We start from the raw sequence: 25,948 nt of genomic DNA, 5'->3' as shown, positions 1-25,948 counted from the left end.
GGCCATCCGATATATGCGAGGGAAATTTAATGGGAATGCATTGGAACGGGACTGGAGATTTTGTCCGAAATAGGCGAAATCCGTTATAAAAAATCCGATATATGCAATGAATTTTTATTGGAAATGCATTACAGAAAAATTGGTTCTTTTTTATCTGTCCGTTGTGAGCGAATTTCCGATATATACGAGTCCGATATATCGGAGGTTTACTGTATAATCACACAATGTAATTGTACATGGTTTGGGATGTTTGAATTTTTTCACCTGGTTGTAAATGGGGGATGGCCAAAATGCTTTGGAATAAGTACAGTACATGTAATACAGACTGTAACATCATTAGACAAATATATAACTCCATCCGATGTTTTACTTGATGGTGGCCATGTTTTTCACACAATCTTGCGCTAATTTGACAAACGCGCAATGTCAGTCCACTCAAGGGGTGTACTAAATAATGATAATAATGACTCTCCCAATCAAACTAAAGTTACGGTGGAAGTTTATAGAATGTGCTGAGCTTGTGAGAAATTTCAAATCGAGCTGACTAACAGCGTTGAACAAGCGATTTTCATGAAGCTCTGCAAAATTGTGATATTTTCCCTGATACAACAAAAACAAATCATTTAAAACTTATGTTATTCTTCAGTGAACTTTTCCTTGCTCCTGTGATGCATTAATGTACTTCCTGTGAATTTCTAGTGAAGATAGATAGACTCCCTTTATTGTCATTGCACAAAAACACAGTAGTGAAGTTACAGAATTAGAAATTGCAACATTGACACAGCATGAGGGTCGGTCCCTATAAGCGTGAATCTTCAGGGTCGAAGGTTAAAAAGATTAAAGCATTTTTAGAGAGGCTTGGTATCGAAAACGCACAAAGACCATGTCTTTTTCCATGGAGACAACAAAAACCCTAAGGTCAGGTGTGTACCCTGTCTGCATGCGTGCATGTGTGTCAGTGGCCTGGTCAAAGGTGAAAAGTCATCACCTGGTATTTGAAGCAGGTTAAGCCTTATATACGGCTGCCTGGAGCAACACCTGGGTTGCTATCAGATGGCAGCGAGGATGATTTAAGAATGCTTCGAAAACATGCAACACAACCAATGTTGAGAGGTCTCCGGGTTCAATTGATCGTGTGTGTGTATACACTTCCCAACAACTACCAACGTACACTGTGATAATCAGACCTCAATTCAAGAACTTAATTCAATCCAAGTACCTGTAGCTATGTCGTTAATCAAATGCGTACTCTACAGTCTTCTCATACTGGGATAGCAGGGATATCAGGGATATTTTTGCTTGTTTTGGGGGGTTTAGGGACACCCAAAAAAGGGAATAAGATTGTGTAATGACCCCAGTGCTGCATATTTGTGTCTGCTATAACTGAACAAAACAGACACCGCACGCAAACGCATCCTTTCAAAGTTCAAGGATATTGTGCAGGACTCTACATTAAAAACAAAAATGACTTGCCCATGGGGAATCCTTAAGGTGAGAACTACAGTAAACCTCGGATATATCGGACTCGGATATATCGGAAATGCGCTCACAACAGACAGATAAAAAAGAACCGATTTTTCTGTAATGCATTTCCAATAAAAATTCATTGCATATATCGGATTTTTTATAACGGATTTCGCCTATTTCGGACAAAATCTCCAGTCCCGTTCCAATGCATTTCCATGAAATTTCCCTGGCATATATCGGATGGCCGCATCGTTATGCTAATCTTGTTGATGTCACTGGCTATTGTCTTTCTCCGGGCTCCAGATTTAGGACAAATATAAAAGTGAGTGACGTCAATAATACTAGCACAGCAGTGAATGAGATCTTAACCTCACTATTGGGAATAACGTAGGCCTGACGGGCGTAACGGGGCCTAGCTTAATTAACAATTTGTTATGCTCAGAGTCCAATAAAGTTAAATTCTCATTACCTTACGTCTCTTTTCATTGCCCAGTCCAGGTACATTGGAAACATAGTCAAGGAAGTGCCTTTTTATAACGGATAAAATCCGATTTACGCATATACCGGATATAAATCCGATATATGCGTAAAACGGACATTTTCCGGTATACGCATATAACGGATTTCGCTTATATCGGACAAAACCAGTGGGAACCATTGAATCCGATATATCCGAGGTTTACTGTACTTGACTGAACTTGCCCCATGAAAAATGAAAAGACTGCCATAATGATATCATCTAATTTTTATGGCATCACATGAGAATCTCAAATAAAGATGAAATGATTGTCATTTCTTGTGTTTTCCTACATAGATCATGACGTTGCATGGAAATCTGGATTGTCAAGAGACTTCTAAGCACTTTGCCTTTTAGAAGTTGTGCACCACAATGAAACATTATTGAATAGACAAATTTGTGTACTACAGTAAACCTCGGATATATCAGACTCGGATATATCGGAAATGCGCTCACAACGGACAGATAAAAAAAGAACCGATTTTTCTGTAATGCATTTCCAATAAAAATTCATTGCATATATCGGATTTTTTATAACGGATTTCGCCTATTTCGGACAAAATCTCCAGTCCCGTTCCAATGCATTTCCATTAAATTTCCCTCGCATATATCGGATGGCCGCATCATGGCGCTCCGATTCGCCGAATCGTGACAGGCCGCTATACGATGTCATTTGCAGCATTTGCAGCGTTGCCTGCGCGTCCAGTTACATTGGAAACTTAGTCAAGGAAGTGCCTTTTTATAACGGATAAAATCCGATTTACGCATATACCGGATATAAATCCGATATATGCGTAAAACGGACATTTTCCGGTATACGCATATAACGGATTTCGCTTACGTATATCGGACAAAACCAGTGGGAACAATTGAATCCAATATATCCGAGGTTTACTGTAGTAAAGTGTTTTTAATCCAGAAAAAAATGCTCAATGGTCAAACAATAATTTGTGAAGCAAAGGTGAGAAAAATCCACAGAGAAATGGAAGCACTAGATTTTGTAGCTTGTGCAAGATCAGCACTTGGTATTGGATCTAATCGGTGGTGTTTCATTGTGACCACTTCAAATTGTCACAGCAATGTGATTCACTCACCTGTGCCATCATTTGATTTGCTGCCGCTAATAAAATACTTGTTTAGGAGGCACTGGTTCATCACTTTTTGCTGTTTTCCTTCACAAGTTGTTGAAGAATTAGACCATGTTAGCAGGGACGCCATGGTAGATGTTTTCCTAGTCAAACCATCGCTGATTGGTTGATCGCAAACAAGAACGGGTGTGGGTAAAACGCGGACTGTGGAATGCGGACCACGGTCTAAATAAACGATTCTGATTGGTCCATTTCAAGATTTGCAAGGATTGGTTTGCAAATTACCACCGGAATTACGCAGTCCGTGTTTTACCAAAACCCAACCAGAACCGCATTAAAAAAACTCTTGGCAGTATGGCATGCCAAAGTGGATTTACTTGCCCCAATTTTGTTTTAACTTGCCCCGGGCCATCGGTACATCGTTATTATCGAGCCCTGTTGTGTTGGGAGATATCTGGTAATACACGTCATTTGTTATCGTCATTGTCATATGGAGGGCCTTACATGTGGCAGTGGCTCAGGAGGTAAAGCAGGCCATCCAGAATCTTTTGTTTTGGTTCCAGCTTCCTCCGTCCCAGTCACTGCAGTTGACTCTCGCAAGACTCTTCACCCAGCTTACCGATAGTGCCGCCCACACTTTGTGTATAAATGTCAATGAATGGTTGGTGGTGGTTGTAGAGTCTGTTAGTGGCTACACTTCTGTCAGTCTATGGAACTTGTCACTCTCATGGTCAGCCAAGTCTGAGCACAGTTTTTTAATAACCCACGATTCCAAGCATCCTTATTTCTCACCAACATATGGCTCATAAGTGCAGAATGCAGACAAATAAATACTTAAATGGTCTTCAATGCACATGAAATCCAAGTGGAAACTGGCAGTCCTCCACTTATCTTGAATATAAATTCCAGCTTTTCCTTAAAAATACTCAGGTATTGTATGTTTGGGGTATAAAATACTCCTTTGTGTGAAGTGTTAGAAAAAGGCACATGTTCTTGGACGCCAGACATTCTTGGAGAAGACTGCATCCAAACCATAACGGTGCTACTTTTGACATTATCCTCATTCTTTGTTAAGGTTCCAAGATGTCTACTCCTAGCAAGCCTTGGTAAAGGTTAAACATGAACCTGGCTGGATTAAAAATGTCTTATTAAAAGGAAAATGTGGCTGTTTTTATGAGCTTTTCTGTCTGCGCCAACAGTAATTGCGGTCAACTGAAGCTGTAAATGCATCCCGTTGTGCGGCATTGATTGAGAAATGACTGCTGAATCAGAGTTCAGTCCTTTCCAACATGTGCGTTCAGAGAAATGTTCTAAAGGTCAGACATCATCTCACCAATCTAAAACAAGTCTTTCAGGTCTATGTGATGATTTTTATGGGCATGGAAATTTTCACAGCCAGAAATAAATGAAAAGAAGGAAACCTTCATCCCTGCAACTACCAGGTAGTACACTTCAGTTCATCCTTCCATCCACTTTTTATACCGCTTGTTCTCCCGAGCGAGAGGCAAAATATACTGTGGACTGGTCACCAGCCAATCACAAACAGACTAACAACCATTCAAGAGACAAACAACCATACAATGACAACACTCCCCAAAGAGATGCCGGGGAGAGGAAAGTCTGAGCTTCCCTGCTTAGGCTGCTGCCCCTGTGATCCGACTTTGCATAAGCGGTACAAGATGGATGAATGGATGGATGGATGGACGGATGGCTGGATTGAGGCCAATATACTCAGTCACCATTGCAACTTGGTTCGTTTCAGTTCACTTATTTCTGTTTTCATAGTCAAAACTTGTAAAAAAGTACAAAAGTAACCAATCCGTACAGCAAGTTTTCACCAACCTTTCTTTGGAGTTATGGGGTAGTCATTCCTGCCTGCCGATTGGGTTGAAAGAAAATTGTCACTTGTGAAAATAATAGAGCATCTAGCCCTCTAAACATCTAATTCAGAAATATGATGTAATGCTAAGAAAAAAATCGAAATTTCCAGGTTTTTACTGAATAAGACCCCCAAAATGTGCATGAATACAGGATTTGGGTTTGGGTTTACAGTCTGAACGATAAATCATTGAGAGTAAAATATGGAGTATATGCATGTCCCTCATTTACGTCCCCAACCGCAAAAATACAGTAGAAATGCAACAAACACGGCAAATGCTGTGTCAATGTTGCAATGAAAGCAAAGGGTTTTTAAAAAAAACACCCAAATGTAAAATATCACACTTTGGTGTCTCTCTCCCAAACACCGTCCCACACTGCTTCATATCATTGTCCCGCCTTTCAGGAGGTGCTGTGATGTATTCCCTATGATGACCTATGATGACCGTAAAAGATACTGATAATAATAACTTTTTTAGATCTACTTTTTAAATTTAGATTTAGTTTATAGTTTGTGCACACCTGGAGGTAAGAAAGACTGCGGGAACAAATTTGGATTTGACCAACCGTAACTTTTGATTTGTCCTAATCAAACAACATGACATTACTAGCACATCATTACTATCAGGAGAACGGGAAGGAGTGGCGGGACCCACCTGCTGTGGCCCAGCAAAGTGCTCTTTATTCGGACACATGCTCTGAGCAGCCTGTGTGACACCATGGAGGTCTCTGGCAAACCTTTTGCACTTTTCACAATAAGCCTCAGGCGTCATAGCTTTGCTGGCATTTCAGGTGGCTGATGGGGATTTTTTGTGTGCTTGATGGGTGTCTTTTCCTCTCATTGCGGAACATTTGGTACAACAAGTGTGCCAAATGTCTTTCTCTTAAACTGATTGTTTACAAGTGAGCTCAGAGGAAGTTAGGACAGGCAGTTAACATCACAGGCAGGAAAGAAAAAGGAGCACTTGATTTGCCCACCTGCACAGGACTGGTAATCATTAGATAATTAAAAAAAAAAAAAAAAATCTGTGCGCTGCACGGCGGTCGAGTGGTTTAGCGCGCAAGCTTCATAGCTAGCAGATCCCCGAGTTCAATTCCACCCTCGGCCATCTCTGTGTGGAGTTTGCATGTTTTCTCCGGGTACTCCGGTTTCCTCCCACATTCCAAAAACATGCTAGGTTAATTGGCCACTCCAAATTGTCCATAGGTATGAATGTGAGTGTGAATGGTTGTTTGTCTATATGTGCCCTGTGATTGGCTGGCCACCAGTCCAGGGTGTATCCCGCTTCTCGCCCGAAGACAGCTGGGATAGGCTCCAGCACCCCCGCAACCCTTGTGAAGATAAGCGGTAGAAAATGAATGAACGAAAGGATTATCTGTGCGATTTTTAATGGCATCCAAACTCCCTCATATAGGTCCAATAATTATCGTACATTCCTGATTTTGATTGAAGTTTTGAAGAGAAAGGTTTACAATAATCTTAAAATAGTATTGCAAACCCGATTGCCGGCTACAACTTCGATGTCAAAGGTTAGTTTTGGTTATTTTGCTGAGATCTGCTGGGATGCAACCATTAACTTCTTGACAATGTGGCTTGAAGCTCCATGTCTTTCAGAGAAAAAAACGCCACCCTAAGAACAAACAGCGATTGACTAATTTTGCTCAAGTTGCCCCCAAACTAAAGCAATTATCTTGAATTCATTTGTTTGGCATTTGATTGTCACGTTATGCTGACTTTGTAGACAGCAACATCGTGCTGTGTTTGAATTCTGGTACTGGGACGTGTCTACACGACCACCCTAGGCAACGCCTTCAGTGACACATCTGAATGCAACATGAAGGCTCTTTAAACGTGACGGTCTAGACCAGGGGTCTCAAACACACAGCCAAATGTGGCCCGCAGGACACTAGTTTGAGGCCCCCGCCTTGATATGAAAGTTTAATGTTAGTGCGGCCCGTGCAAGTTTGATATGGACGCTGTATGGTATCATGTACCCAGAAAAAATTATTACGTTTGATTAATGTTCATGTTAAAGGTTAAATAACTGTTAATAGTTATCCTCCCTAGCCGTGTGGAAGTGGTAAGTTTTTGGATATTTAAGTTGAAGGAAATTACTTGAAGGCTACCGTTTAGGTCGCTAGCTCTCTAGCGTGCGAGTTAGCATGTGTCTCAAGACCCTGCAGTTGCGCAATATGTTGTAAATAAAAAAAGTATAAATGTGACTATAGTCGTGTTTTGTCATGTCTACAGGGCTCTAATAATGCTTTGTTAATTTTAATCTGAAAATAATAATTTGTCTACCCACCAACTGTATGGGGTTTCTTAAGTTTTTATTATTTGCCGTTTTATTATTATTATTATATTTATTTATTACTGATCGATTGATTTTCTTTATTCTTGATTTGTTTATTTATTTTTCATCTTATTTTGTGCAGAAAAATTAAGATATTTGAGAACAGTGGAAAAGTTTGTATATTTTTCTGTTTTTAATAAATGCGTTTTTTGGGGGGGGAAACCTGATGCAGCCCAGCCTTGCCCAGACCCTAGCTCCAGTGGCCCCCAGGTAAATTGAGTTTGAGACCCCTGGTCTAGACTTAGGGAGATTCGCTGGTTGGGTCATGTGTTCCCACTCTTACCCTTCTCTCTTGGCTACATGATAATATGTTCACAAGTTTGGTGTTAGACGTCTCAGTGATCAGGAGCAGTGCATCTTGGGTCATCATGGGTGGCGATGAAAGATTGCAACGGTCATCGCATGTCCTTTGAATGCGGCCCTTTGAATCCGGCACAGCCCTTGATAAAGACAGCTTATGCTTTCACTTTTCCTTCAAGCCAAGGCAAAACAGTGAAAATGTAATAAGAGTCTTGAATCAAAATAACACAACTCAGCCTGGAATGGTTTCCTCTCAGCTAGGATTTCATTGGCCGTAATCAACCAGGTTTACCATCAACACTGATTTGACATGCACATACAGTAAACTCTGGAAAACCTCACCTTGAACGTTTAAACAATCAGATGTTTGGGTGGTTGATGTGAAACGCTTCCAACTTGCAAAAACCCTGCTTCGATTAAAGCCGTCATGACAGCCAGCCAGCCCAGAGTGTGATGAGTTCTTATGGTGAATGGACTGATACCAAGGAGTGTGTGCTTGGGAGCCAGTCAGTCAGTCAGAGCTAGTCAGCATCAGACCTCTAGCAGACTCTACCAGGGACAGATTTGGGGGATATTGAATTCTCTCCAGCAAATAAACACTACACGTTAGCCCAAGGCCAGCATAATGACCATCATTACACTAACCACCCCTCAGTCTGCCACACACACTGACACACTGTCACTGACAGGTCCACCGTGATTGGTGCAAGTCTTGGATGAAAGTATTTGGACGCACAGCAGAGTCTTGAATGAATCACATACACTTGACTTTGGGGAATCGAGTTCCAAAACCCAACAGTATACAGGCAGTTGTCGGTTTTTAGGTATTTGCGGTTTCTTTTGGTCCCAACCTTCATGACCATCATTAAGGATAAAGATTACTGAACGGTAATGAATGCTAGAGGGGTCATGGATCCCTTGTGCTGTTACAAGGAGATCTGATATGTAAGGCAAACAGACTAATATTGATAACCGAGAATTGGGCTAGGGTGGTCGTTGAGTAACCATTTTTTTGCTATGTGTACAGGCCGACATCTTGTCTAGGCATAGGCCTTATGCTAATCATTTCAACACAAATAGGCTATTTATGACAATAACAAAGACAATAGTAAAATCTTCATCTCGTGAAATTTTCATATGATTCGACTGTTCGATTGAGAGTCGAATTAGACTCCTCTGAATTGAATCCTTGAATACTCAGATATTCTAAGACACCCCTAACCGAGTATGTATGAAAACCGAGGCAAAACGTTTTCCAAAACCAGACTGGGAGGTCGGAACTGTACAAGCATAAAGCTCATTTGTTTACCATTGGCTAAAAGCAGCTCCGAGTCCAAATTATGGTTACATCGCCAACAGACCAAAAATGTAATATTTTTGACAGTAAGTCCACATTTAATGTCAAACACTCCTCATTTGAACTTTTTCTGGTGTGGAATCTCTGCACTTAATTTACTCGACAAAACAATCGTTGCATGGGACTTTCATCCCAATCAATGCAATGTTTCCAGAACGGAAAAAGTCTGCAAGCCTGTGTTGTTCCTTGTTCTCAAAACACACAGTACACTCTTTGATGATGGGAAGAACGTACAATGCCTCTTGGTTTATGGCCAGTCTGTTCGATAAACTGAGAATGCGAATTATCAGAGTCAGTTCATTATTCAATTTGTGGCAATGGAAGCCTCCTCAGATGTTCCTGACTGAACCCAGATGACGACTGAGAACTGTGCAACACAAAGTCTTTCTGTTGAGCTTAAAGTTATAATTTGGGTCTTAAATTGACAAACCGTCAACCGCCTTAGTCCATCCTGGATGGAATCCATATTCCTTGATTTTTACCCAACATGGTAACTAACACACAAGTCTGCACGATATATTCTGTCTCCAGCACCATTTTTTTCTGCTGCTTTGCACCTACGACAGAGAAACAAACGCCTCCTTTCATAGTCCCTTTGGGTGATCGGACTACCTCATTTCCCGTGGCTTGGCACCAAGTGTTGGGGTAGATGGGAGTCTGATTGCAATAACTGATGGAGACAACAGAATGTGCCTTGTTGGGTTTCTGTACCCCAAAGTAGCGAAATATACATGGCAGACTGACGTTGTCGTCTCCACAGAGTGGTTGCAAAGTGGGCAAATTGGACTGTGGTGGAGAACAGGGGAGAAGGAGGGCGGGGATGCAGCTGTTGAGACGAGGTGAGGTGACCTCAGTGGATCATTACACAGACGACTGAAACAAACAACACCTTTAAAAACACGCATGATGGATAGTATTGATTTCATAAATCCTCCCATGAAGTGTTGGACTCGAGCCCTATGCATCTCCAAATCTGAGTTCCTCATCTGGCCAAGACATTGGGGACAAAAATGTGCGCAGTGAAGGACTTTCTCCAGCGTATAAGCAGCAGACTCGTGGGAATGTGGGTCATGCTCCTCCACATCATCCCCGCACGGCACATATAGAAAGCAGCTTTTCCCAACCTTTCCCATGAAATGTCAATTTGCTGTAAATACAGCAAATATGTGAGCACGCCAGGCAGACGGCTAAGGTCAAACATGTGCTGTTTTGGAGAAAACAATGCGCTAGTATTCCGCAGCATAATTTGATATAAGGCGAGCTTGGCCTCGCACCAGAAAGCACAGCAGTTGAAAGGGTCGCTGCCAGGAAACAAGAGTGGGTGGGAAAGTCGTTTATGGTCGAAAGTTTGTCTAGATACAGCAAGGTTACAAATGTTTATAGCCTTGGTCGCAACCGGACGTACTATTTTTTGGCTGTGTGATTTTTGGGGTTGTTCATGGAGTGTGTAGTTTTGGTGACCGTGAAGGAGTAAGATATCGACACACAAAATATTTTAATGTGCGTTGGTCACACTGATTACATGTGTGCCACGTACGAAAAAATTCACATTTTGCCCGAACTTGACATCAACAAAACATACAAAAGTTGTCATATGGACAAAAAACTCAAGCACCCATAGAGTTTGTTTGGCATGACAAAGAACTGGTCTGCGGCCAGTCTACAGGTCAAAAGTCAGCCCGTACCCTTTGCCCTTAGACTGGCTGTAGGACCACGACCAGTTGTGACCGAGGCTTATGCAAAAACGAAACAAGAATGAATGGCCCAAACTAGCCTGTGTGTTCAAAACCTATGAAGACCAAATCAATTGTTTCCATATCAAGTATCCTTATCAGGGTCTCAGGCCACCTCCTCAAGTCCTACAGTGGGGGGACACCGAAGCGTTTCCAGGCCAGCTGTGAGACATAATCCCTCCAGCAGTATAGGTATGCCCAGTGGCTGGGCATGCCCACAAAACCTCACCGGGGAGGCGTCATGATTATAGGTTGATGTAAAATTGAGAGCTTTGCCGTCCGGTCAACTCTCTTGTCACCACGACGGTCCGATACAGTGATCTGGAATGTCAACGCTGGAAACGATCCACCTGTCGATCACTCCAGCCTGCTCTCCATTTTCGACAACCACCCATCCATCCATTTTCTTTCACTTATCGGGGTCCTGGGTCATTGGGGCAGCAGTCTCAGTAGGAAAGTCCAGACTTTTGGGGGGCACTGATCCCTGTCAAGCATGTCATAGGTCTGTCTCTGGGCCTCCTCGCTCCTCCACGCTGGGCATGCCTCATCACCAGGGAGGCATCCAGGACACCTCAACTAGCCCCTCCCCATGTGAAAGACATGACCGATCTCCTCACCCTATCTACAGTACAAGGCATTCACTGTTGGAGGTTCTGTGGGAGGACTTTTTAGGAATATCGTTCAAGTGCACTTCATGTCATAAAGACATGTCAATCAAGCAGCTCGTTAAGTATTTTATTCTTTATAACATCATAAATTTTAAAGTAACATTTTTGTGCAGCTGTATTTCATAACAACACAAAGAAATGCCGGACAGGAAGTCATTCCTACCCTCTCAGTGTCTCCTGGCCACGACGTCGAACCCGCTGCACTTCTCTTTGGTCCGTGGCGGTGGTGAAGCGGCTAGCCTGGAGCGGCGCCCCGTTCCCGTTCCCAGTCTGGCCGTACGCCACCTGGGCGGGCGCCAGACACAGCGCCACCCATCCCAGCAGCACCCGGGCCAGCTTCCCTGATCCCATTTGTCAGTCCTGCGATCCCTCCGAATGAAACACGAGTCTTGTACCGTTCCCTTCCTGATTCTCAGATCACCGTTTGGACCCAGGCTGAGCAATCTAGACCTGGATCTAGACCTGGATCCAGACCAAGTCCTGGTGTGCACTCCACAGCCGGGGCTACGAAGACAAGAAAATGAAGATAAAACCACAGAAAAACAGAACAGATGGAAAGTCTGTAACTAGAAAGTGTGTAGCTGAATCACTACAAAGTTGGTGTACACCTTCAGGGGACAGACTGTATAGCATGTATGCTAGCATGTAAGGGTGACACCAGACAAGGTGCAATACTCCAAACAAAACACCAGATTGGGTCTACAGGCGAGACCAGAAACGATGTATTGGAATATACTTAATTTCAACTACGTTACACTCTTCTGCACTCTGTGTGTATGCTAGAGGCCCCGCCGCCACCCACCCAGATAAATGCCCTTGTTCTATGGACAAACAGGCCAAAGCAAAATTTATTATGAAAATGATAATAATTATTATCCTAATTGATTTACATTTATCCATCCATTTTCTATGCTGCTTATCCTCACAGAGTCACTGGTATGCTGGAGCCTATCCCAGCTGAATACACCCTGGACTGGTCACGAGCCAATGGCAGCTTCAAACCCAGGTCTTCCCGATATCCTGACTGTGTAGCCAACATGCTAACTATCATGTAAACCATCATGGTTAGCATGTTAGCATGGTTAACATGTGGCAAATGTTAGCACTTTTGCATCAAATAGCTATTCTAGCCTTGCCGATGTTTGTGTGTGCTAATGTTTGACTGTTGTATGATACGTGGCATCGATTAGAGTGACGGTGTATGTGTAAAAAGTGAATTAAGTATACAAAAATGAACCACACGCTGTGACTTTAAGTGGTTGAAAAATACCTGTAGGTCTTGACAATGGGTAATAATAACAAACAAGTCAAGATGTAATATGATGTCATATGACAAAAATGTTTTTAAAATATTACAATTCAACAATATAGTTTCCTTGGCCAAGCCCGACATAGCAAACCGTCAGGAGTTTTACCGCGGTTAATCATTAATACCGGTAATCGTTACATCCCTAATCACAAGCATGAAACATTGCTACACAAGTCCCAAAGGCAGCCAAAAGCACAAAGTTGAAGGGCGGAGAGTTAACTAGGGGAGTGAAAAACCACCAATGAGCTACATTTTTCTTCCCTGAAAAAAAAGAACGAATTCCACCAGTGAACGTCAGGACAGTTAATGGATGTGGACAAATGACTCATAAAGTGCGCCAATTATCTTCATTATGTGATTTATTCAGCCTGGACGTGCAAATCGTTTCATTTTGGACGTGCTGACCTCATACGAGAATCTGCGTCGTCTTTCAAATTCTGTCGACTTGGGGGTACGTTACGGTTGAAAAACACGCCCGGGGGTGCGACTGGATTGGACAGCCTTGAGGTTTATTTTCTCTTCACCACCTCATTATAGACCACAGCTTTAACGTTGGGGCCCTGCCCATGCACAAGCTCGGCAGACACGGGGCCCCCCGCCTCGACGCCAGACCCCGTCCCACCACAGCACACGTAAATAAGAGTGGAACAACAACTGTAGAGCTTTCGCCAGTGCATTTGACGAGGGCTGTCAAGGATGCAGACTGACAAATTATCGAATTAATTATCAAATTAATACGCATTCTAATACACTTGGTTTGCCAAAGAATAAAAAGACGTTAAATCTTCGCCAACTTGGTGACTTTGTCGCTACATTTAGCGAGCACTCCGACCCCTCTTTTTTTTTAAGCGACTAGCGACAAATCTAGAGACTTTTGGAGAGTATGAAATGAAATCAAATCTCGCTCTTCTCAACATGCAACCGGTGCTACTGTCTTGTTTAAAAAAAAAAAAAATCCATATAAATACAACGGTACCTTGGTTAACATCCGCATCAGTTAACACGTTTTTCAGTGTACAGACACAATTTTTGGTCAAATTTTCTGCATCATTAAGACAACAGCGTTTGAACCATACTGAGCCAAGGCTGCAAGACCTCCAAATTTTACGGCTTAAACAGAAGACCGTCATCCTTTCAAAATTATGCAAATGTAACGGGAGTGGCTCCGTCATTCATTCCGCATAACAGTGTATCAGATGTCTCATTTTGTTTTGTGGGTTCTTTTCCCAACAAAACTAGGCAAAGGTTATGTTAAATGTTCAGTTTTCCAATGTTTCATTTTTGCAACATTTTCTGCATGTTAAACCATAATTATTGTCTATAAAAATATTTTTGGTTGTCTGGAACGAATTAATTGGATGAATGAGAAAATTTGTTTTGGTTAGAGTCTGTTCTGGTTTGAGTCGTACGGATTAATTACATTAACCAAGGCACCACTGTGATTTTTTAGGTTTTTGATTCACTGTCTGAAAATGTGTCATGGCCAGTTATGGAAATTCAACCACCCCCTCAGCCAAATATAGATTGCAGTCCTGCAGGAAACAAATATATCGAATGTCATCGAATGTCATCAAATGTATCAAGAAAATGACGTTTGTGATGTGAATTTTAACGCCTCCCCCTAAAATATTGGACTTTTCATTGAAAAACCGTAAACTGAAAGCTGAATAACGCAGCTGTGAGTTTGTACCACTTGCAAAAGGTCCAAAAAGAATCAGATGCAATCATAACATCAACCCCTAGAGGGCATGTCGATGTGCTGTGGTGCCTTCACCAACATTATACACTGCTCACGTTCATTCATTCCTTCATTTCAACACAGCAATAGCCTCATTTAACAGCATTTTACCATAAACATGCATGTATTTAAGGCACAATTGCATGAGGACTGCTATGATATGCTGTGATGTGTTCATCAAAATGATACAGTACTGAAGTGATGTATGCATTTCTTGCCTTTTATCTCCTCAATAGCTTATCTCATAGCTTTTTGGGAGTTCACAGGGACACATACAGAAAGTTCTGTCTAAAGCAGGGGTGTCCAAAGTGTGTCAAAACTACACACACGCACAAAAAAAATGTGAAAAATCGAAAAAATACAGCAATTAAGGCACAATGTAAGAAGAAAAAACAGAAAATACTCATATACATATGAAAAAAAACTGTATAAATAAGAATGAGGATGCAGCCCTCCCTGATCGAAACTATAAAAACTATAAAAATGAACTAACAATTGAAAAGTATTTTGTTTTTTGTTGCTTAAAAAAAGTATGTCATTTTTTGCTGCACATAAATGACATGTATTTTATGAGTCAGACAGAAAAAGATGTTCATGTTGCACTAGTCGGGTTCAAATGTGAAAAAACAAAACGCCCAACCAAGTAAGTCTCAGTCCAAGTTTTACAGCATAGAGTTTCAGTGCTGAGCTCTCCCTGCAACTTTATGAATGGACTTCAGCCGCTACTCGCTTATTTAAACACGACTTGCATACAAAAGTGGCACGAAAACCAAAATGAAAGTGCTCAAAGTTGTAGAGTTTTCACCCCCGGCGACGCAGCTCCATAAAAATGAACAAAAGCAACTTTTCCTGCAAACTTGCAGCATCTTAACGCTGAGGCGCATCGACTCAATGGATGAGTTAATCGGCCGTGAAACACGCACTGGCTTGTGCAACAAAAGTCCCCCCCGCCGAGCCTTTGAATAAAAAGTCATTACACACTCTTTTGTCATGCCTACTTTATCATCAATGCACACCATACCTTCACAATCGCAGCACGTTGACGTCGAGGAGCCCAGCGTTTCACACAGGAGATATACGCACACCAAGGATGGAATCTTCAACTGCAGCTTTGTGAGCAGAAAAAAAATGTGGAGAAAAGTTGAAGAATTCCCTGTTTGGGATAAGGGGAGGGGACAGTGAGGGAGTAAAAGAGAGAGAGAAAAAGAGAGAGAGGGCTGGAGGTGGAGGAGGAGGGGGTAGTAACGGTCTACAGGACTAACCCACATTCCTGAAGGAGAAGACTCCTGGAGTTGCTGTTGGGCGCTGCAAACACGACTATCATCACCTCCTGCAGGCTGCATGACACCAGGCTTGATAAGATGCATTTGCATTCATCCGCCAGTGCTGAGGAGCATCACAAGGAGGCTTCCATCCATACATACCTGGCAACTTTTGCATTAGAAACTAGCTCTCCACTTAGTGCTTTGGATGTCACAGCTTTACTATATTTTTCAAGAATATACAAATGAATAAATCATGATGTTTCGTGGTTCACTATGACCTATTTAAAAATGCATCATTAAGTGAAGCGTTTTGCTTCTCAAAACAATATTCGTTCAAAAGAGTAATACATTTGCATTACAAAAAAGTCAGTTTGCGTTGTCGCCTGTCCATTGTTGTGTGTCTCTTTAATTGATCCACCTGACAAACAACACATTGTATCCAACTGCCTGCTTCCTCTTCATGTTGTCTGAACATCCATGAAGGAGTACCTCAAGGTTCCGCCTTGGGACCACTTTATTTACAATTTATATCAATAACTTTTGTCATCAAATGCCTTTTATCAAATTGATGCCATTTTTATGTCATTTATTGCTGATCTTTTTGTCCAGACTTTAGAATTGTTACAGATAGCTTTCAGTACTTTCAAGACTTGTTTACAATTCTTGAAACTGGTTTTAAATGCAGTGGAAAATGAAAGCCATGTTATACTCTCGTAAACCTGAAAATGCAGAGCCTGTCAAGACCATTACCGCTAGAAATGGCAAACCGATGGCTGCTAGTTTCAAGTATCTTGGTTTTCAGCTTGATGGAGGACTCTCCTTCCGGACTCACATTGCTAATCTTGCCCGTAAATTGAAGGAGAAATTTGGATTTTATTTTAGGAATACATCCTGTCGTTCCCTCAGAGCTCGGAAATATCTTGTCTCTACACTATCAGGACTTAAAGTAAAAAACAAAAAATCTTAACTTAACCCCCCACTAACTTAAAGGTACCAAATACCAGCCAGAAGTTCCCAAGCCTTACTTATTTAACCTTTTAAAGCCAATGTGAATGTTACACTGTCAACAGCCTTAATGTTAGCGAGCTAATGCTAACAAAGCCAACAGGAGAACGCCCAACCGCGGAAGTAAATACAGTAAACCTCGGATATATCGGACTCGGATATATCGGAAATTCGCTCACAACAGACGTTCATCAGTCGTTCACTCTAATAGACACGTCACCAACTCTTTGAAAAATGTTTGATTTTTAAAAATGAAGGTGATAATTTTTTTTCATGCCTCCAGTGTCACAAAAACACCTAGGGAAAAATCCTGAAGCAGGTTATCATAATGCGTGCATGAAAGGGTTTTAAACATTTTCACACAAATCCATTGTGAACTTTTCATGTTACAGTAAACCTCGGATATATCGGACTCGGATATATCGGAAATTCGCTCACAACGGACAGATAAAAAAGAACCAATTTTTCTGTAATGCATTTCCAATAAAAATTCATTGCATATATCGGATTTTTTATAACGGATTTCGCCTATTTCGGACAAAATCTCCAGTCCCGTTCCAATGCATTTCCATGAAATTTCCCTCGCATATATCGGATGGCCGCATCGTGGCGCTCCGATTCGCCGAATCGTGACAGGCCGCTATACGACGTCATTTGCAGCGTTTGCAGCGTTGCCTGCGCGTCCAGGTACATTGGAAACATAGTCAAGGAAGTGCCTTTTTATAACGGATAAAATCCGATTTACGCATATACCGGATATAAATCCGATATATGCGTAAAACGGACATTTTTCGGTATACGCATATAACGGATTTCGCTTATATCGGACAAAACCAGTGGGAACAATTGAATCCGATATATCCGAGGTTTACTGTATCAACTAAATGCAGCCCAACAGAATCATCTCCCGGTCAAACTCCGCTGTTACTGATAGTTGAAAATAGCATCTGAAACCCAGTTGCAGTGAAAGGTCGTATGTTTACAAAGCAAAATACGGATGCTACTAAGTTCCGCCTTGTGAGGGGCAGGCAGACTGCTCTGTCTCCACCCCCGACTGCTGAACACCGGTCACTCATTGGCTGATCCGGGCATGCACTGCGGTCTCACCAAGAAACGCAGTTTTCTAATGTTTTCATTGTTCCTGAATACAGTAAACCTCGGATATATCGGATTCAATTGTTCGCACTGGTTTTGTCCGATATAAGCGAAATCCGTTATATGCTTATACCGGAAAATGTCCGTTTTACGCATATATCGGATTTATATCCGGTATATGCGTAAATCGGATTTTATCCGTTATAAAAAGGCACTTCCTTGACTATGTTTCCAATGTACCTGGACGCGCAGGCAACGCTGCAAATGACGTCGTATAGCGGCCTGTCACGATTCGGCGAATCGGAGCGCCACGATGCGGCCATCCGATATATGCGAGGGAAATTTAATGGAAATGCATTGGAACGGGACTGGAGATTTTGTCCGAAATAGGCGAAATCCGTTATAAAAAATCCGATATATGCAATGAATTTTTATTGGAAATGCATTACAGAAAAATTGGTTCTTTTTTATCTGACCGTTGTGAGCGAATTTCCGATATATCCGAGTCCGATATATCCGAGGTTTACTGTACAAACATTTTAAAAGTATTTGTTCAAATTAATTATTCATAAGAAAAAGTCATTATTCGTGCCGTTCCGAATACCGTTTTCGGGTTTGGCTCCCCTCCTATAGCATACACTAGCTTCTTGGAGCAGAGCACACAAAAACATACACCTTTCCTCGAGTTGTCTTGAACGCAGCATAATCGTAGGATTGGACATTGCATTCAGAGCCCTACCACATGGCTACAATGATTTTGTGTTGGAATCAGTCATATCATATCCCAACGATAATTTTATCCCAATCCATTCAGAACTTTTCAGGTTATTTTGAACACAAACAAACAGATAAAGGCCATCATAAAAATAACCTCCATGGTGGAAGTAATAATAGTTGGCCATACTGGGTATTTTTAATCTTTTCGATTTCGATTTTCAGGTTCTCTCACCCAACGATTGTCTCATTCCAAGGGAAGAATGGTCACAATCAAGCTGTTTTGCCACCAGACAGGTCAACAACCTATTATCATGCTAGGCATTCAGCCGCCACAACCAGCAACCACACACGGGAGACATCCAGCGACTTAAACAGGGAGAGTCCACACCTACACTTTAGAACTCAGAATCCTTTTAGATGAAAGTCTTTGACAATCAAGAAGTGTGCAGTTGCCACAATTCAACATTCAACAGATTATCACGACCTGGATGACTGAGAAGTACTGGCCAGCTATAATACAATATACATGGCAGTATAAGTACAACTTTGAAGTGACGAGGACGTATCACGGAGAGTAAACACTGATTTCACGTGTGTTCCTCCCAGCGTCCCAGTGTCAAATTTACGCTTGCTATTCAAATAGTCCTTGTATTTACTGCCCCGGAACAGCCCACGTTAGTGATTGACACATCCTTGTGCTTTGTGGCCGCATGTGCTGATAGGAAGTTAGCAGTGAAAAGTGGGGCGGCCATCTGGGTGGTATATTGGGCAGGACAGCTGAGCGCATCTCAAATTGTTGCTATACCTTCTGCGCTGACGTCGCCACTCTTTGACGCTTGAAGAAATTCTATGCGGTCTATTTTGGATTTTCAATTTGATCACGATGACCAATTATAAATAACTGATAAACATAAAGTAACTCATATAAACTGATATAAATTGAGATCTATCAGAGTGGAAAAGGTTATAAAGCCATCTGTAAAGCTTTGGGACTCCAGCCAACCACAGTGAGAGCCATTATCCACAAATGGCCAAAACATGGAACAGTGGTGAACCTTCCCAGGAGCGGCCGGCCAACCAAAATGACCCCAAGAGCACAGCCACGACTCATCCGAGAGGTCACAAAAGACCCCAAAGCAACATCCAAAAAAGGGCAGTCTTCCACCGTAAGAAAGACACTGGGCAAAAACGGCCTGCATGGCAGAGTTCCATTAAGGCTGGTCTCCATTTGGCCAGAAAACATCTCGATGATCCCCAAGACCTTTGGGAAAATACTCTGTAGTCTGGTGTAAAAGCATTTCAGCAACAGTAAAACATGGTGGTGGTAGTGTGATGGTCTGGGGCTGTTTTGCTGCTTCAGGACCCGGAAGACTTGCTGTGATCAATGGAAGCATGAATTGTGCTGAAGGAGAAAGTGCGGCCATCTGTGGGTGAGCTCAAGCTGAAAGCAACTTGGGTTGTGCAGCAGGACAATGATCCAAAACACAGCACTAAGTCCACTAAAGCAAATGAAGACTTTGGAGCGGCCTATAGTCCAAGTCCTGAGCTGAATCCCATTGAGATGCTGTGGCATGACCTTCAAGAGGCCTTGATGCTGGAAAAGCCTCCAATGTGGCTGAATGACAACAATTCCTCCACAGCAGGAAGACACTCATTGCAAGTTATCACAAAGGCTTGGTTGCACTTGGTTGCTGCTATTAGCTTTAGGCTAATCACGTTTTCACACAGGGACATGAAGCTTTGGATTTGTTTTCTCCCTTCATAATAACAAGTTTCATTTAAAAAAATGCATTTTGTGTTGGGTTGTGTTGTCATGGACTAATATTTACATTTGTTTGATGATCTAAAACAGTGGTCTCAAACATGCGGCCCGTGGGCCAAATGTGGTCCGCAGGACACTAGTTTGAGGCCCCCGCCTTGATATGAAAGTTTAATATTAGTGCGGCCCGCGCAAGTTTGATATGGATGCTGTATGGTATCATGTACCCAGAAAAAATTATTACGTTTGATTAATGTTCATGTTAAAGGTTAAATAACTGTTAATAGTTATCCTCCCTATCCGTGTGGAAGTGGTAAGTTTTTGGCTATTTAAGTTTAAAGGAAATAACTTGAAGGCTACCGTTTAGGTCGCTAGCTCTCTAGTTTGCTAGTTAGCATGTGTCTCAAGACCCTGCAGTTGCGCAATATGTTGTAAATAAAAAAAGTATAAATGTGACTATAGTCGTGTTTTGTCATGTCTACAGGGCTCTAATAATGCTTTGTTCATTTTAATCTGAAAAAAATCATTTGTCTACTCACCAACTATATGTGGTTTCTTAAGTTTTTATTATTTGCCGTTTTATTATTATTATTATATTTATTTATTACTGATTGATTGATTTTCTTTATTCTTGATTTGTTTATTTATTTTTCATCTTATTTTGTGCAGAAAAATAAAAATTAAGATATTTGAGAACAGTGGAATGTTTTATCAGAGCTTTTATTTTAGAAAATCGGAATCAAAGCACTGAAAAAGTTTGTATATTTTTCTGTTTTTAATAAATGCGGTTTGTTTTTTCTGGAAAACCTGATGCAGCCCAGCCTTGCCCAGACCTTAGCTCCAGTGGCCCCCAGGTAAATTGAGTTTGAGACCCCTGATCTAAAACATTGACAAACATGGAAAAAAGGCGGCAAACACTTTTTCACACCACTCTATTCAGGGATGAAAATGGTGGCTATGTAGGAAAAATGCGTACTTGTTGGCAGGTCTTGGAATGGAGTGGGTTCGTTACCAGCATCTGATGAGATCCATCCCAGGATCTGCTTCCCTCTTGACTGACACTGTCAGGGAGATATTATAAACATGACTTTATTACGGTGGTATTAAAAGAAGATCCAGATGTCTGGCTGAATCTAAGCCGCAGGTGAAGAACTAAAGTCTCCGGTTGATTTGATGATGAACATGAAATCCGACGTCTTCGTCTGTGGCCTTGGCTTCATCCAGCTCATATGACCGCAAATGGTTTGAAAAGGGAATACTTTCCATCCATCTGGGAATCTTTCAGCCACTGACAAGGAGGTTCTTTTAGCTTTACATCTTGATAAAAGCACTCACGAGTGTCAATTTTCATTGTCCAAGTCAAAGATAAGAGCCGTAAAGCCAACAAAAGAGCTTTACGGATTCACTGGTTCATCAAAGTGTTGGTAAACCCTGGAACCATCCAAGGGGACAACAAGCGGAGAAGTGTTTGAGCCTCAAATCTTCTCTTTGTCTGATCACACACAGCTTCTCTAGGGGTCATAAATCCTCCTTTTAAACAATGGACTATTATACAGCAACCTGTAAATACTCATATGTATTTTCCCCAGCACCCAAGAGGGGTGAGGATGCTTTGTTGGAGCAATAAAGCACTTTTCAAGACAAAAAACCGCAAAAAGATTAACCAAGTTGGATAATTACAGCCATAAAACTTTTGCTCTCAGCAGGAGTCTGCATGATCTCAATCCAACAGGCGGAAAGCGGTGCAATTGGATTTTCCCGGAGATACATTGGTGGCGAGACTAGAGAGTGTTTTATTGTCCGGATGTGTTTGGGTTTTGTCTTTGAAACTTGGACACATGTTGCTAATCAGTATATACAGGAGTTCGGTTCGGTTTTCTGTTTGTTTGTGTTCAAAATACAGTAAACCTCGGACATATCGGACTCGGATATATCGGAAATTCGCTCACAACGGACAGATAAAAAAGAACCGATTTTTCTGTAATGCATTTCCAATAAAATTCATTGCATATATCGGATTTTTTACAACGGATTTTGCCTATTTCGGACAAAATCTCCAGTCCCGTTCCAATGCATTTCCATGAAATTTCCCTCGCATATATCGGATGGCCGCATCGTGGCGCTCCGATTCGCCGAATCGTGACAGGCCGCTATACGACGTCATTTGCAGCGTTTGCAGCGTTGCCTGCGCGTCCAGGTACATTGGAAACATAGTCAAGGAAGTGCCTTTTTATAACGGATAAAATCCGATTTACGCATATACCGGATATAAATCCCATATATGCGTAAAACGGACATTTTCCGGTATACGCATATAACGGATTTCGCTTATATCGGACAAAACCAGTGGGAACAATTGAATCTGATATATCCGAGGTTCACTGTAACATGAAAAGTTCACAATGGATTTGTGTGAAAATGTTTAAAACCCTTTCATGCACGCATTATGATAACCTGCTTCAGGATTTTTTCCCTAAGTGTTTTTGTGACACTTTAGGCATGAAAAAAATTATCACCTTCATTTTTAAAAATCATACATTTTTCAAAGAGTTGGTGACGTGTCCATTAGAGCAGTGATTTTCAACCACTGTGCCGCGGCACACTAGTGTACCTTAAGAAACCGTCAGGTGTGCCGTGAGGAATTATCCAATATCACTTTTTATAATTAACATTTATTAATCACCATTTGCAAATATTATGTCAATAGCGATGAATATATAGACCCAAATATTCCAATTGCATTTGGTTTATTTGCTCAAACTGAAAGAATTTAACCTTTGTATACGCCTCATTCCGAAAGAAAATCAATCCGAATGAATACATAATCGGATTAACAGGGGTGGAATATTCTTTTCCCCAATCCGATTGAGGTATCTTGTAGCCGCTCAAACGGAAAGTTGTCAGGGTGCCTTCTTCTTCCTGGTGTTTTTCTTCTTCTGTTGTTTATTGGCGGTTGGCAAGCAGCTTTTGTGTGCATTAGCGCCATCTGTGGAACAGAATCTAAACCCTTCTATACGCCATTCATAAGTCCATAAGTCAAAAGAAAATATATATCTATATAAAACATGTACCGAGTTGAATTATAAAATCTTAGCAAGATTGAATTTGATCTTTTCCTGGTTAAATTTATCATATCGCATGCTCAGATATGACGTAACACGCAGATCCAGACGTTCTTCAGTTTTAAAAATGGAGGCCAGCAATCGGCATTGGACTAAGCAAAGTTTGTTTTTGATTCAAGCTAAATTTCAAGACTGGACAGACGAAAAACTGGCAATACAGAGTTATTCCAACAAAGAACAACTCAGGGAAGTTTTACTACAAATGCCCTATTGACTATTCTGGTTGATTATAGCAACACATGTAGACAAGAGATTGGAATATTCCTTTCCATGGATACCATTGTTTCCGGAAAAGTCATTCGGAAAGAGAAAAACTCCTCATGTAAACGTGGCTACTGTGGAGTGTCTGTGGTGTGAAGACTGGCGGAGCAATGTAATATTGGTCCGTGTGGCAACACCTAGCTCCTTCCTCCTATAGACTTAATGATGTTTTCCAATGTAAAAGAACGTGCCGTGGCTCCAAAAAGGTTGAAAAACACTGCATTAGAGTGAACAACGTGCATTTGAACGACTGATGAAATATAGTTGTAAGTAAACCAATAAAATAAAATATAAAATAAAAATATTGTAAACAGCATAAAACATGTTTTTGTTTGATCTTTAACATTTTAACATACTCCAAAACTGCTAAATGTACTGCAAAAACATTTAACCAAAGAAAAATGTACTTCTTTTGAATCAGTTATTACTGTCTAATTAACTCCAACCACAACAATGAGGCCTCCTCATTGATGCCTACTACTACTACTACTACTACAGTAAACCTCGGATATATCGGAAATTCGCTCACAACGGACAGATAAAAAAGAACCAATTTTTCTGTAATGCATTTCCAATAAAAATTAATTGCATATATCGGATTTTTTTATAACGGATTTCGCCTATTTCGGACAAAATCTCCAGTCCCGTTCCAATGCATTTCCATTAAATTTCCCAACAATTTTGGATCTACTGTGGCTGTGTTTGACTTATGACGGATTCCATGGCCTGCCAGAGACTGGAGCGGTGCAGGTATTGTTTTTATTGTCATATCCAGTGCTACCTGTATGCTACCTTGGCATAAGAGTGGCCCAACTAACCAGTGCTAACCACATTTTGACATCTCTCATTGAACTGCCAGCTAAATTGGACTTCCAGCTGCTATTGACGGGCTGTCAATGTGATGACCTTAGCTGAAGTCCAGTGTTTTGCTAGCGTTAGCCATTTAGCATGGAACTACCACAATGATGCACATTAGCACTCAAAGTCATCAAATCTTACCTTTATGCATTCCCACATAGTATCGGCATTCTTTTTACATCTCTCTGATGATTTTGGCATTGAACTGCCGGCTAAATTGGACTTCCAGCTGCTATTGACGGGCTGTCAATGTGATGACCGTGGCTGAAGTCCAGTGTTTTGCTAGCGTTAGCCATTTAGCATGGAACTACCACAATGATGCACATTAGCACTCAAAGTCATCAATTCTTACCTTTATGCATTCCCACATCGTATCAGCATTCGGGAGAAAGTATGAAGTGAAAGAAAAAGGGGTAAAATACATCCAAATACATCCATTCAGCCCTCTTTGCATCCGAGAACGGTGGGATGGTGCGTTCAATGACGGTCGAAAAAGTAGGACAACTCGCATTAAACGTTAGAAAAATGTGGATCCTTTCTGAATCTTCCTAAATAGGCTTTTTACTCACAAACATTTGGAATTTAAAACCAGTATCATGAATAAACAAATCTTATTTGGAGCTGACACAAATAAACAAAAACATGTTAGTGTGAGAGGTCTCACTCGCTCACATTTTGTATTTGCTGAACGTTTGTGGGCGAGTTAAGAGCTAATATGCTAATAATAAAGAAAAATAGTCATACAAAAATATGCTTGCTGACTGTATTTTTTATAAAAATAATGACCCAAAGTTCCCAAATTTATATCCCTTTACATAAAATTGGATGGAATTATCGTTGTAGTTGCACATCTAATTGTTTTCCCCTACTTATTATAGATAAAAACTTATTTCTATCTGCAATTAAATGTGATTAATTCTGAGATAACTGTGGACAAAAAATGTGATTAATCGTGATCAAATATTGTATTCGATTGACGTCCCTGAGTATAACATATTAGTAATAATAATGTGTTATGGTGTTTTTTCAGCATATATAGAACACAACCACAAATTGAACTTTCAAAAAGTAGTGTTTAGTTTTTCCACAAGTATTTTTTTTCCCACCAGTACCCTTTCTGGGCACCGAAATGCCAACAAAAGTTGTAAGGCTACTACAAAAAAGTCACAATATATTAGGAATAAAGTCAGAATTACAATAAGAAAATATACCTGAAGAAAATGGAAATGGTTTGAAAAAAATAATAAATAAAAGAATAAAATGAAAAAGAATAAGTGATAATAAAGTCAAGACACAAAGAGTAATAACTATTTTGGAAAGAACAAAAGTCAATTTTATGAGAATAAACTTATAATTAGAGAACGTCAATTAACGTCAGCATAAAGTTTAAATATTCAAGAAAAGTTTTTGTCTGTGTGTCTGTGGGCTTTAGAATTTAACCCAGGTGTATCCGAAAA

The 25,948-nt window shown here is 41.0% G+C and overlaps 1 protein-coding gene across 9 annotated transcripts in view; it reads right to left on the bottom strand.

The window, feature by feature from the left end:
• Window positions 1–25,013, bottom strand: part of fbn2b (fibrillin 2b) — a 145,385-nt gene extending 120,372 nt beyond the window's left edge. Inside the window, exons 1-5 of one of the 9 annotated variants that reach the window (XM_058073249.1) lie at window positions 24,844–25,013; window positions 21,227–21,311; window positions 15,672–15,746; window positions 15,431–15,518; window positions 11,526–11,866 (exon numbers count right to left, since the gene is read on the bottom strand). In XM_058073249.1, coding sequence (XP_057929232.1) covers window positions 11,526–11,713 — 188 coding nt within the window. In that variant the 5' untranslated portion in view covers window positions 11,714–11,866; window positions 15,431–15,518; window positions 15,672–15,746; window positions 21,227–21,311; window positions 24,844–25,013. The other 8 variants (XM_058073248.1, XM_058073252.1, XM_058073256.1 and 5 more) reach the window with 8 other exon arrangements.
• Window positions 25,014–25,948: the final 935 nt, after the last annotated feature.

This window comes from Doryrhamphus excisus, chromosome 5, assembly GCF_030265055.1.
Source record: "Doryrhamphus excisus isolate RoL2022-K1 chromosome 5, RoL_Dexc_1.0, whole genome shotgun sequence".
In the NCBI taxonomy this organism is placed as follows: domain Eukaryota; kingdom Metazoa; phylum Chordata; class Actinopteri; order Syngnathiformes; family Syngnathidae; genus Doryrhamphus; species Doryrhamphus excisus.
The sequence above is the reverse complement of the archived record's forward strand: the minus strand, read 5'-3'. Positions and strand labels throughout refer to the sequence as shown.